This window comes from Gadus chalcogrammus, chromosome 19 (assembly GCF_026213295.1).
Source record: "Gadus chalcogrammus isolate NIFS_2021 chromosome 19, NIFS_Gcha_1.0, whole genome shotgun sequence".
Lineage (NCBI taxonomy): Eukaryota > Metazoa > Chordata > Actinopteri > Gadiformes > Gadidae > Gadus > Gadus chalcogrammus.
Window position 1 is genome coordinate 9,738,118 of NC_079430.1, and position 13,564 is coordinate 9,751,681.

The following is a 13,564-nucleotide window of genomic DNA, read 5'->3' on the forward strand; positions in this document are numbered from 1 at the left end:
TGTGTGTGTGTGTGTGTGTGTGTGTGTGTGTGTGTGTGTGTGTGTGTGTGTGTGTGTGTGTGTGTGTGTGTGTGTGTGTGTGTGTGTGTGTGTGTGCGTGCGTGTGTGCTTGAACTTGAATAAAAGGGAAACAAAGTAATGGCAGACACATTGTGAGACTGTTGTCCACTGGACCAATTCTGATGACCAGAGGACGCATTTCTTATATTACACATTTCTTACATATCTGAATCTGGGGGCGGAGAAAATAAGAGAATTTGTCTTATTATTATGGAGTCAGAACAGTCTCATTATTAATGAATGCACAGAGAAGGATTCACAAATGTATTTTGTGATTTATATATAAATTACTCTCTTCTCACAAATACATTTCAATGCACACACAAATGGATATCGGCATGTATAAATGTAAAATAAATCCATAAACAAAAATAAGTTTCACAAACATATTTCTGATCCACACACAAATATGTCTTGTTTTAAATAAAGGTAATATAAATCCATAAATATATTAATTTAAAAAAGATTTGCAATTTTCATCAAAAATGTATTTGGATGTTGTTACATTTATGTACAAACTGTTAAACTTGAATTTACAAGACGCTTTTCATTTGTGAGCTTGTTTGCATTTGTGTGTGAAACTGTCTGCATTTATGTGTGGATTTTTGAGACTCTCCTGACGTCGCTAGATTCACAAATGCATTTTTTTCAACAAGGAACTCTCTGTAGCCAATCAGATGCCTCCCTCGTTTTCAGCCAATCACATGGCTGCAGTTCCGACCTCTGAGTCCAGCCTCCGAGCCTCCCGGTTCTCTGTCAAATGTCTACTCTATCGGAAAGAACATGGTTTTTTGAATGATCGTACATAACAATCTCTAGGTGGTGAAGAAGTAAATGCTGCGTCACGACACTTTTTCCAGCTAATTTCGACTGGGTTTTGGGATTATCGGTGCCGTTAAAGTAGTAAACGGCACCGACGTAAAAACCCAGTCACAGCAGTCATGTGGTTGACTGAAAACGAGGGAGGCATCTGATTGGCTACAGAGACTTCCTTGTTGAAAAAAATGCATTTGTGAATCTAGCGACGTCAGGAGAGTCTCAAAAATCCACACATAAATGCAGACAGTTTCACACACAAATGCAAACAAGCTCACAAATGAAAAGCGTCTTGTAAATTCAAGTTTAACAGTTTGTACATAAATGTAACAACATCCAAATACATTTTTGATGAAAATTGCAAATCTTTTTTAAATTAATATATTTATGGATTTATATTACCTTTATTTAAAACAAGACATATTTGTGTGTGGATCAGAAATATGTTTGTGAAACTTATTTTTGTTTATGGATTTATTTTACATTTATACATGCCGATATCCATTTGTGTGTGCATTGAAATGTATTTGTGAGAAGAGAGTAATTTATATATAAATCACAAAATACATTTGTGAATCCTTCTCTGTGCATTCATTAATAATGAGACTGTTCTGATTCCATATATTATGTCTGTACCTTGATATCAGAAGTGTATAGACAATGTATGAGGTAGATTGAAGTGTGTTCGACTAATAAGGTACTGCGTTCGAACCCTAATGTCTGCATGTAGGCATTCTACAGAAAGGGGCCTAACAACAAACTGAAACCAATGCAAGTTGCTTTGGATTCACGAATGCTCAACGATAAAAGTTTGCCTGGATATTAAAAGGTATTAATCCATCTGGTCCTAAACAAGATCTTTAATTTACAGAGAAAAAAGGAGAATAGAAACCAAATTAAATCAAGTAATCACGTAATGGTGTCTGGCATGAGCAGGATGCTCAATTGAAGGGAACAATCCACAGACTTTGGAAAATAATGAGATCATGGTTACTCTGTACAGATTTTGCTTGCTGTAAGTGGAAAGAGTGGCGCATCAGAAAATGAAAATTGCCTTGAAAGAGAAATGTTTCCGTCTGAATGAGCAGAAAAGCCCCAAAAGACAGGATAGTAACTCATTAAGAGATCAGTATCAATATAATTAAATAAGGAAGTGACCACAGATAATACCAAGACATTTAGGGGGCAAATAGAAAAGGCAGATAAGTCAAGTGGAGGTTAAAAATATAAAAATGGAAAAATAAACATGTGGTTTGTGGTTCGGGTTTCGAGAATTATTCCTTATTATCTCATCGAGCAAAAACTTTCAACCGAAACTGAGGATATGTGAGTGAGTACAATGAAGCACAGATTGTCATGCTTTGTTGGTTGATCCTTTATATTTAATTAGGGCTGCATGTGCTTTTACATTATATGAACACATGTTTTGGGGATGAATGCAGGGAAAGACACAATTATATAACCGGAAGCTTTTATACTACATACTCTACCATAATAGAATACCACATATGGACACTTTAGGGCAGAGAAGAATCCACAATGTAGGCCTAACCATAACTCTACATGGTATAATACTCAGGGTAGAGGCCTGGGGTTTCTGGCATCTGCCACATTGCATCTACTGTTTGAACACACATTAAAGACAATCTAAAGCTAAGGGGCACATTTGTGGGGAAAGAGATCCCATGTCATATATTCAGCACGCTTCCTCTTGATATTTAAGGAGATCTGACTGATAGCATTTAATTGTACTCCATAATGTATGCCTACCTATAGTTTTTTCTTCTTCACTCTTGCACACTCTCTCTCTCTCTCTCTCTCTCTCTCTCTCTCTCTCTCTCTCTCTCTCTCTCTCTCTCTCTCTCTCTCTCTCTCTCTCTCTCTCTCTCTCTCTCTCTCTCTCTCTCCATGTCCAACCCTTTCTTTATTGCTGTATTTCTCTCTCTTTCTCCTCTCTCTATCTTTCTACTATCTGTTTTTCCTCTTAATTTCTTAAATTGTTTCTCTCTCTCTCTCTCTCTCTCTCTCTCTCTCTCTTTCTCTCTCTCTCTCTCTCTCTCTCTCTCTCTCTCTCTCTCTCTCTCTCTCTCTCTCTCTCTCTCTCTCTCTCTCTCTCTCTCTCTCTCTGAATCCTATCTGCACATACACACACATTCGAAAATGCTTATAGCTTCACAATAAACATCTACATAATCACTTTTATTCTATTCGGTTTACAGTAGCCTGATACCATATATAATATATTAGCTGCGTGTAATAAATAGATAAGAATAGATATGGCTACCTCTAGTGGTGTATTACTTTGCTGCAGTTTACTAGTTACACTTTAATCATGTAATGCAAGGTTAATGTTGTGCATGCTCCTCTTTCCAGATCCCCAAATATTTGTCTTGGCATTCATTGTGGGTTGATTTCACAGGTTTCACAACGTAGGTATCGCTAATTACCAACAGTTCATAGGTCCCTTCATCGACTAACCTTTTGTCATACCAGGTTCCACATGAGTATAAATAAACATCACCCTTCTCTGGTTAATTATCATTGTATGATAACGCATTTTTGCCATAATTTACCGTCATATAATGCCAGTGAAGTCTGAAGAAAAGTCCCCTGCAAAATCGACTGAAATCCACAAGATGGCGCATTCGCACTTGTTTTGGTTGGACACTCTACTCGACTAATATAATTATAAAGTTTCTCAAAAGAATAGGCTATATTTGCCTCCAACTGTATTGAACAGGTGACACTCATTTCCATGTGTCATGTATTTATTCAGGTGAAAGCTTTTTTAATTTCTACTGAGCATATACTGACGGTCAATGAAACGTCGGTCTGGTGGTTGACGTCGCTGTAGGACCCAATGTGCGCGTGTGCGGAAACCATGAGAGACGTCAACGGAAACGAACTCGTGGATGAATAACAAGAAGAGGAGCGTTGACTGAGTGTACATTATGGAGACCTGAACATGCAGGCCGTTGCTAGAGAGGCTTGAGGTGGTCCTAAGGTTTTTTATTCCGGTAGACGACTACCGTTATCCCAAAGAACAGCGACCTAAGCTGAATAAGGTTCAAGATTCCTCTGTATGTACACAGCATAACGGTTTCAGATGATGTGATACTTCCTAGACTAGAGGGTCATGTTTCTATTATAAACGAGGAAATCGTTGAGAATAGAGAATATACCATCAGTCTGAAATCGTTGTGGCTGCATAAATACATAATATCAGGTGTACTGTAAACCTTCGTTCAATTGAGTTTTTGCACTATTGACTGGCTAGCATACCATATGAAAACCATCCAGGTTGGCGTGGTTGAGAACACAGGAATGTGTTTGAACACAATATAGCTTTAGAATTAGGCTGAAGCAGCTCACGTTTCATCTGTCCTCCTCACTTGGGATTTAGTCAGATCATTGTGTGACATATCAATGTGTTTGTTGGTTCAAATACAAACCAAATTAAACAAATGTAATACCAAATTAAATGTCACGGTCTTTCCCTCAGCCATGGAATGCATCCCAATCCTTGAACCTGTGGACAAGCCAAAAGAAGAATTATGGTAAGAGTAATTTACCTCAGCCAGACATTTCTGGTGTTTGATTGTGAAAACTTAGTCTCACTTTTGCTGAAACTGCTCCCTTTCGTCTTCCGCAGGTATTCTCTGATACCCACAGGAGGTGGTCCAGGTGTTACTGTTGGACACACCTGCACCTACCTTCCTGGCTCTGAGAATGGCTCCAAAGGGAAAATCCTCATCGTCGGAGGAGCTAATCCGAATGGAAGCTTCTCTGAATCACATGTCATAAATCTAGGTAATTAACTAACAACTAGGTTTTTCTATAAAGGTAATTTCATGTTCAAGCCATCTTTATGTCCTTTAATAGAAACACTAATTTATATTCATTTTCCCTCTCTTGAGTGATGTAAATGCAATAAATCAGATTTAGACATTAGAAAATTGTAAGGATGCATAATAATAGTGTCACAATTAAGCTATTAATTATATTATAATATAATAATTATATTATAATATATTATCAGCAGCATAACTTTCATTAGAAACATGAACTGTGTGTTGCATATTTTGACTTTTATGTGACTTTGTATTGTATTACATAGTTCAGTTAGTTTTATTATATCCCTATGATCATCATAATCATCTGTTAACTGAGAGAGCAGACAAACCACCCTCCCTCATGTCTGCTGCTGATCAACAGACCGACATGAATGGGACATCCCCGAATGGGAGGGTCTGGAGGCCAGGTATGAGCACTGTACCTTTGTCCCAGACACCTTCCCGCAGAGTGTGTGGGTGTTTGGAGGGGCACAGCCCCAAGGCAACCGCAACTGCATCCAGAGCCTCCAGCTGACAGGTGAAGGGCAAATTCATTGGTTGAGAGTTTCAAATCTGAATATAGGCACAATATGTAAAAAACAATTGTTTGAATGTTCTCTGAAATATATTGTTGGCATTCTGTACTACGTTGGCTTCAATGCTACAGGTGTCCATGTAAAGATTCTGCAGCAGTGCAAATATATATTAAAAAAGTATTGTTTTGTATGATATTTTTGTAGTTTAACATGGTTTTTATGTGTCGCCTGTAGAGTGAAAGTGACTGGAGATTGGAGTAAAATACCTTGTATGTGTAAAAGTGTGCTGCCAACTCATTCACTTTGCTCAACAGGCAGCAGTGAACACTGGAGGACCGTGTCGGTGAGCGGTGAGCCACCGAGTCCCAGGACGTATCACACCAGCTCCGCCACAATCGGGGACAAACTGTACGTCTTCTCCGGTGGGGAAGCGGGAGCCGCCCCGGTCTCTGACCCCAAACTCCATGTGTTTGATACAGGTCGGTGTTTGACTTCAACGAGAAATACACCAAAGCTTAAGAATGGCACTGCTAATGTAGCACATTTTGCATTTTTTTGAGGGATTTTATTAATGTTCCAGCATGAGCCTTGCCATTTCTGGGATGCATCTTCATGGTTGGGTGCACTGATTGTAAGCCTCTTTGAATAAAAAAAGGCAGCCAAATAAATGTAACGTAATGTACTAATGGTTTGTGATCCCCTGTAGAAGTCATAAGGTCAGAGGTAAAAAGAGAATGGTGTTGCTCCACTTTTTTTACCAACCTGACGAACCAGCTACGCAATCTAACTGACCGATAGTCATCGAGACTTCCTTCCATCAAAAAAAAGATCACAACACGCATTGACGTTTCCAGGCCAAAAATCCTATTTGTCTGTCAGGTTGTGTCGCTGGTTCATCATGTTTTTCCGGGGTTGTACCAGAAATACGTGTCATAAAATATGTCCATATGGAAATCCATAAGAATTTTTAATATGGTGTTACATCATAGATTACCAAAATAATGTGTTCCCCTTCCAAAACCACGACACACACAGTATTAAAGGAGATAATAGACTCAATTCCTTAATTTTATTCAATTTCCAGTTTCCAGTTGAATCTCAAATATATTCATGTATCCAAAGGCCAAGAATAAATGGGTTTATGCATTGCTATAAATAAGAGATTGTAGCTCACTCTTGATTGATATTTTCAGTGTCTTCTTCCTGGTCCCAACCTGAAACGGGGGGTAAACCCCCATCAGCCAGGCATGGTCAGGTCATCATAGCAGTGGGTTCCAGGCTGTACATCCATGGAGGAATGGCTGGGGAAAAATTCTACAGTGACATGTTCTCACTAGGCACAAGTAAGACTCAAACCGTCCTCTTGAAACTAAAAGATTCTCGTTTTTACTGACTCGGTCGTGGACTCCCGAAGGGTACTTGGTTAGATTCCCACGAGCTGCATTCTACCTGTAGCCTTGAGCAAGACCGCAAGGAATAGTTAATAGGCTAACTTGTGTTTTTTACAGGTAACATGACTTGGGAAAAGATACAAACCAAAGGGGATATCCCAGCTGGAGTGGCTGCCCATTCGGCCGTGGCCCTGGGAAATACCATTTATATCTTCGGCGGGATGACTCCAGAGGGAGCCAGTAACTCCATGTACAAGTTTAATACTGGTAAATTGTGGTTCTTAAAAGAATCCTGTCCACTTTGGGACATGGAAATATCCTGTCACAAAATGTACAAAAATAAATCTGCTTCCTTCCAATTAATACCATCTCTCAAGTGGTTTTAGAAACTGGGCCATCTTTTGTAGACCCTCCAATATTGATAGTTATCGTATACGGACAACAATGGAAAGCCTTTTGGCTTTGTCATCCCTGACTGTATAATATCATTAGCGTTTTCATATTTTATGTCAAAATAAAATCAATCGTTGCTTGTTCTCATCGGAAACCCAAAATCAACTAATTTAATTGAATGCGTCACATTTCTTTCTGCAGACAAAAGGCGATGGGTGCTGATGAAATTTACCGGTGACCTGCCCCCAAACCGGTTGGACCACTCCATGTGTGTTGTGCCATGGACCGCGACGACTGAGGAGGCCGACCATGGCAGCAGGGAGACCCAACACCTTGCCTTTATATTTGGAGGGATGGACACCACTGGAGTCATCCATAGCGACTGTGTTGTGACCATGTTGACGTGATTCTGGCATGTTCTACCAAATAATGCTAAAACTTGTAATTTGTGTTGTATTAAAAAATGTTTAATTTCTACAATACGGTTACTGTAATGGTTGCACAACCTGGAATCACGGTTTATTACACGCAACAATTACACAGTTGTTACAAGTCACTAAATTAACTTTGCAGATTGGAAAATAAATCCCCACACACAGAAATCCTAAAGAGGTAGAGTTCAACACCAACATATAGATGTAAACTGAAGCAATGAGGAAAAGGCATCAACATTGTATCAAACATTTATTTCAATGTCTTTCCAGTAGAAAGGCGTTTCTACAATGACCAGATTCAATAAATAACTTGTTAACAATGCCTGTGAACGTGTTGAGGCCTTAGACCCACAGAGTCACACCCACCCCACCCCAACTAAGCCCCTCCCAAAGAACCTTTTCAGGACTGCCTGAGAACAGCAGTAGCAAGCCTCAAACTTGGGCTGACAAAAATCTCCGCCCTCGGCGAAGGAACCACCCCTCTCGAACAATGCAATGGATTCCAAAATGTCTTTTTCAAAAAGCCTTAACATGGTTGCTTTTTAAATCTCTACCCCCTTAGCCATCATTCCTCTCACACCGTTTGAGTCCGATTTGTCCATTATGTACATCTTGGCGCCACTACCAGAGAGGCAAGGGGTGACGGAATAGAGCATCAAGACGAAACGCCCCCCTACAACTCATCCTTCTCCTCCTGGTCGGGCTCGGGCTCGGCGCCCTCTGGTGGCGGGGCCCCGGCGCTGCCGTACAGCTTGCTGACGATGGGCTGCACGATCTCCTCCAGCTCCTTCTTCTTGGCCTGGAACTCCTCCAGGTCCGAGTCCTGGTGCGACTCCATCCACTCGATCTTCTCCTCGACGGCCTTCTCGATGGTCTCCTTGTCCTCGTCCGACAGCTTGCCGCCCAGCTTCTCCTTGTCGCCCACCTGGTTCTTCAGGGAGTAGGCGTAGCTCTCCAGCTCGTTGCGGGCGTCGATGCGCTCCTTGAGCTTCTTGTCCTCGTCGGCGAAGCGCTCGGCGTCGTTCACCATGCGCTCGATGTCCTCGGGCGTCAGGCGGTTCTGGTCGTTGGTGATGGTGATCTTGTTCTTGTTGCCCGTGCCCTTGTCCTCGGCCGTGACTCGCAGGATGCCGTTCACGTCGATCTCGAAGGTCACCTCGATCTGGGGCACGCCGCGGGGTGCCGGGGGGATGCCGGTGAGGTCGAAGGTTCCGAGGAGGTGGTTGTCTTTGGTCAGGGGACGCTCGCCTGGAAGGAGGAGGGTTTGCAATGAGACACACGTATTTTCAACCATTTTAATAGTTGAACTATCCCAAAAAGACCAGTATGTTGGAATTTGAATTATTTTTTTGGGAGCGGGGGTGTTGAAACGTCTCATCTCACCTTCATAGACCTTGATGGTGACGGTGGGCTGGTTGTCTGAGGCGGTGGAGAAGATCTGGGACTTCTTGGTGGGCACCACGGTGTTCCTGGGGATCAGCTTGGTCATGACACCTCCGACGGTCTCAATTCCCAGTGTCAGGGGGCAAACATCGAGCAGAACCAGGTCACCTGAAGAAAGAAAAAAAATGGAAAAGTTAGTTAAACATGACTTTGTTTGATGGTATAGTCTCAGGTTTTGGCTGTATGTGATGGGACATCGCGTCCGGGTTGGGGGACCTACCGGTGTCCTCCTCTCCGGACAGCACTCCAGCCTGGACGGCAGCTCCGTAGGCCACGGCCTCATCGGGGTGGATGCCCCTGGAGGGCTCCTTGCCATTGAAGAACTCCTTCACCAGCTGCTGGATCTTGGGAATACGGGTCGAGCCTCCGACCAGGACGATCTCATCGATATCGGTTTTCTTCAGGTCGGAGTCGTCGATGACCTTCTGCACGGGCTTCATGGTGGACCGGAACAGATCCTGGGGGGGACATTACATGAATAAGCATCATCTCACTCAGTGATTTAAGGTGGTTGTAGGCAATGAGCTTCAGGAAGTCGAGTTCTCAATCTTAAATTACTTGCTTACCATGTTGAGCTCCTCAAACTTGGCACGGGTCAGGGTCTCTGAGAAGTCCTCTCCCTCGAAGAAGGACTCAATCTCAATGCGGGCCTGGTGCTGGGCTGACAGGGTCCTCTTGGCCTTCTCCACCTCTCGACGCAGCTTCTGCACGGCGCGGTTGTCCTTGCGCACGTCCTTGCCGGTCTTCTTCTTGTACAGCTTGATGAAGTACTCCATGACGCGCTGATCGAAGTCCTCGCCTCCCAGATGGGTGTCGCCGTTGGTGGCCACCACCTCGAAAACGCCGTTGTCGATGGTCAGCAGGGAGACGTCGAATGTGCCACCGCCGAGATCGAACACCAGGATGTTCTTCTCGCCGTCCTTTTTGTCCAGACCATAAGCAATGGCGGCAGCGGTACTGGAGAGAATGAAAATTGAAAGTTACTTTTATACTGACAAATTATAACTAATTTACTTGCCTATATTTATTTTATTCATTTGTGAAACTTACGGCTCATTAATGATCCTCATGACATTAAGACCGGCAATGATCCCAGCATCCTTAGTGGCCTGGCGCTGGGCGTCGTTGAAGTAGGCGGGGACTGTGACCACAGCATGAGTGACCTATGCAGACAAGTGGGGGAAAAAAAAAACATTCATTTCAAATACAGGAAATGCAGACAAGAAATATATGCAGCCCTGTCAATGTTTACGCATTATATGCAAAACCATTTGTTTTGGTCCCACACCTTCTTGCCCAGGTAGGCTTCAGCAGTCTCCTTCATTTTGGTCAGAACCATGGCAGAGATCTCCTCAGGGGCGAAGGTCTTCATGGTGCCGCCACCGATGTCCACCTGGATATGGGGCTTAGTCTTCTTCTCCACAATCTGAGGAGCAGAATAAATACAGCCACTTAGTGACTATGCCCTCAAAACCTCTGACGTTTCACATATGGTGTAAAATGAACATGCAAGACTTGAATGACAGTAAGGTGTGGCACACAACCAATAATCACCATTTTAAAACGACCTACTTTGAATGGGAGGAACTTGAGGTCCTGCTGGACAGAAGAGTCGCCCCAGGCGCGGCCGATCAATCTCTTTGCATCGAACACAGTGTTCTCAGGGTTGGAGGTCAGCTGGTTCTTGGCAGCATCACCGATGAGACGCTCACCCTCGGCAGTGAAGGCCACATATGATGGGGTGATGCGGTTTCCCTGGTCGTTGGCGATGATTTCCACACGGCCGTTCTTGAAAACTCCAACACTAAAAAAAAAATGAAAAAAGGGAATGTCGGATGTTAAAATTTTGTCAATTATGATTACTTCCGGGTGATTTTTTTCTCGGTGGAAGTCGTCGTTTCCGCTTACCAAGAATACGTGGTACCCAGGTCGATCCCAACCACGGTTCCGACGCTTTCCCTTTTGTCGTCGTCATCGGCAAACACGGTGCCGACTACCAGCAATGCTATGCACAACAGCTTCATTTTCCTTTTATTCTGTAATCTGAAGAAGGGACCGAGAGAAGTCAGAAATATTGAATATGATGATCTAAGAATACGTGTACTGCTGTAGGCAATTAAGTCTTCGACCCTGCCCTTTTTTTTGTATAAATGGCTTGACGACTGGTTCTGGTACCGTCCAATCTGGACTAGCATTGAATTACTCCGAGCTAACGTTGATGCTAAATGTCATTCGCCGGCTAGCTGTATCAGTTTAGCATCAACCAGCGACGCATGGTTTCAGTTTTGGATCGTTAAAAAATACTAGTCCAACGTTAAATGCTGAAAACACATGTCCAATACGACAAAATGAGAGCCGGGATACAATCTAACAGCATGCAGTAGTTTTATCATTAGCTTAGACCCTAGCTAGCCAGTCGCTCACGTTTGCCATGCACAACACAACTATGAAATTACAGCATAAAATGGAGTATACGGCATATGAAATATGTTTTAATACATACCTTCACTACTAATAATGAATATCCTATCCGGAGCGTAATGGAAATTACGTTGGTTGCGTCGCGATGCGTGTCTCTATCTCATGTATTTCCAAGTTGTGAATGTGTTAAATTGTGTAGGAATGAATGAGAATCGCCGTATATAACCCGTTACTTCGTTCCTATCGTGGAGGACTGTGATTGGCCGAGCAGTTGTTCGTTGGAAGGCTCCCATTGGTGGTGCCTGGCATGCTGGCCGTCGCTGATTTGTGCAAGTGTGGGCAAGTCGACGTCACTAGTCACGCCTTACTGTATCATTACTGATAGGCTATCTCGGACTGTCAAGTACATTACGCTCTTGACTTGAGGGCAGCTTCTACAATGTATTGGAGTGTTTCTGGGGACATTTTCAGCCTTACATTATTATTTTGTTAAAAATATTTTATGTTTATTTTATGTAATGGCATACATGTGTCTGGCTCATTGTCATATCGTTTTATGTCTCACTTAGCACAGCAGGCCTAGGATGGCTTAGTGACTCATCGCAAACATATAGTAGACACAAGATGTGTGCATGACAGGCAATTACAAGACATGTCATCAGGTAAAAAGCGTCACTACCATGAATGAAACAATCCACCCACATATATTTGTCATCCTAAAATACTCTATGTAGGGAGTACACAACGTTAGATTTTTTTTAAATAAGATTGTATACCATAACCCATTGTAGCTAAGCATTTCTGTATATAAAACCACTAGGCCTATCATACAAATCGGACTTTGTAATATAGTGTACAGGTTCCAACATTAGTAGAACCTGTACCAAGTATTTCTTTAAAACTACAGCCTATCTCAAATGCTGAAATAGCCTAGGTCAAGGTGGACTCATTGTTGGTTCTATGGCCAGCATGATAATTATTTGACATGCTCTCAAAACTCTGGTGTCGGTTAGCACAGGTCATAACTTATATTTGTGGGATTAATTTAGCCTCGCAACTAGATGAACAGATAGATCAGCAATTATACATTCCCATAATAGCAATGTTTTCATTGAAATCTTGGAAATAGCATCACTAGCATCACAGAACGAATGTAACATGTACCATAGGTACATATCTTTACTATTTCATTATTTATGACTCTTGGTATGAAATTAGTTAGCTTTTATTTTGTGAAATAACAAAAAGAAGAGGAATAAAAAGGAATTCAGCCTTTTTGCACATGCTTGGAACATGATAAAATATAATAAAATAACATTATGTGATGTACATAGTGAGTATACATAATAACAACATATACACTGTGTTAAGCTCTGGCTGTTTCCTATTGGACTGTACTACAGCAGAGACATTGATTGGTCCACATTTCTGTTAGCTGGCTGTCCATTGGGCCAGCAGTAAAAGGGTTGAGGACAATTGCTCAACCAGCCTTTTGTGAATTAACCTGTCTTGAGACTGTCTAACTATGTAGTCCACCATGTTCCTGATAATATTCATCGCACTACTGCAAATACATTTTCATTCTATAAATAGCCAAAATATACATATTGTCCTCCAAATTACTGTTACAGTCCTGTATATTCTGCTGTGACATATTAATTTCCTGTCTAAAGAACATCCTCTTTAATCTGCGATGGAAGAAAATGGCAACATGGTAGAGAGAAGATACACAGAGATATGATACAATACAATTTAGTCTTCTTATTGAGCTCGCTGCTCACCAGCACTATACCTTTTGTATTTATACACTATGGCATAATATTACTCAATACCTTCCATATTATCAAAGTAGGTTTATTTATATAAAACCTGGCCCAATTTAAGCTATCCACAAATACCAGGTTACTTTCATTTTGGGATTTAACTCCAACTCAAATGTGGACAGTCATCAGTTCAGGACACAGGGTAATTTATTTTAAATTAAATGTATTTTCAGTTCATGTTTGCCAGTGCGTGAGTGGGTTCTTGATTCGTTTGAGCAGAACACTGCTCTGACATCAGAGAGCAAATAAAGGTTGGGTTTGTACACATACAATGCATCACACACATCTCTTCATATTAAAACGATTGCAGTGTCATAACTTGCAAGCAACCTGGACAAGGTACACGTGACAACACCAGTAGAATCTCCAAGCCAGAGATAAGTGATGGTATTTGCGCCATTAGCGGTCGGAAAT

At 41.9% G+C, this 13,564-nt stretch overlaps 2 protein-coding genes across 4 annotated transcripts; one reads left to right on the forward strand and one right to left on the reverse strand.

Moving 5' to 3' along the window:
• Positions 1-3,752: 3,752 nt before the first annotated feature.
• Positions 3,753-7,783, forward strand: rabepk (Rab9 effector protein with kelch motifs). 3 transcript variants are annotated; one of them, XM_056578656.1, is made up of 8 exons: positions 3,753-3,869; positions 4,379-4,433; positions 4,529-4,686; positions 5,092-5,247; positions 5,560-5,724; positions 6,439-6,588; positions 6,754-6,903; positions 7,231-7,783. In XM_056578656.1, the coding sequence occupies exons 2-8, from the start codon at positions 4,381-4,383 to the stop codon at positions 7,434-7,436; spliced, it is 1,038 nt and encodes a 345-aa protein (XP_056434631.1). In that variant the 5' UTR covers positions 3,753-3,869; positions 4,379-4,380; the 3' UTR covers positions 7,437-7,783. The 3 variants fall into 3 exon arrangements, with proteins under 3 accessions (XP_056434631.1, XP_056434629.1, XP_056434630.1); XM_056578654.1 differs by having other exon boundaries at positions 3,753-3,956; positions 7,231-7,782; XM_056578655.1 differs by having other exon boundaries at positions 3,753-3,941; positions 7,231-7,782.
• Positions 7,454-11,622, reverse strand: hspa5 (heat shock protein 5). The gene is made up of 9 exons (XM_056578652.1): positions 11,410-11,622; positions 10,815-10,949; positions 10,479-10,710; positions 10,195-10,332; positions 9,957-10,069; positions 9,473-9,863; positions 9,127-9,364; positions 8,847-9,014; positions 7,454-8,711 (listed from the first exon to the last, which is right to left on the reverse strand). Exons 2-9 carry the CDS (start codon positions 10,928-10,930, stop codon positions 8,137-8,139), a joined length of 1,971 nt encoding a protein of 656 aa, XP_056434627.1. The 5' UTR covers positions 10,931-10,949; positions 11,410-11,622; the 3' UTR covers positions 7,454-8,136.
• Between the last annotated feature and the right edge of the window lie 1,942 nt (positions 11,623-13,564).

Coding starts and splice junctions, on each gene's coding strand:
- rabepk (XM_056578656.1), top strand. CDS start 4,381: ATGGAATGCATCCCAATCCTTGAACCTGTGGACAAGCCAAAAGAAGAA. Junction 5,725..6,438: donor ACTCCATGTGTTTGATACAG/GTCGGTGTTTGA, acceptor TGATATTTTCAG/TGTCTTCTTCCTGGTCCCAA. Junction 6,589..6,753: donor CATGTTCTCACTAGGCACAA/GTAAGACTCAAA, acceptor TGTTTTTTACAG/GTAACATGACTTGGGAAAAG.
- hspa5 (XM_056578652.1), bottom strand. CDS start 10,930: ATGAAGCTGTTGTGCATAGCATTGCTGGTAGTCGGCACCGTGTTTGCC. Junction 10,333..10,478: donor TCAAGTTCCTCCCATTCAAA/GTAGGTCGTTTT, acceptor TCTGCTCCTCAG/ATTGTGGAGAAGAAGACTAA. Junction 9,015..9,126: donor GTCCGGAGAGGAGGACACCG/GTAGGTCCCCCA, acceptor TTCTTTCTTCAG/GTGACCTGGTTCTGCTCGAT.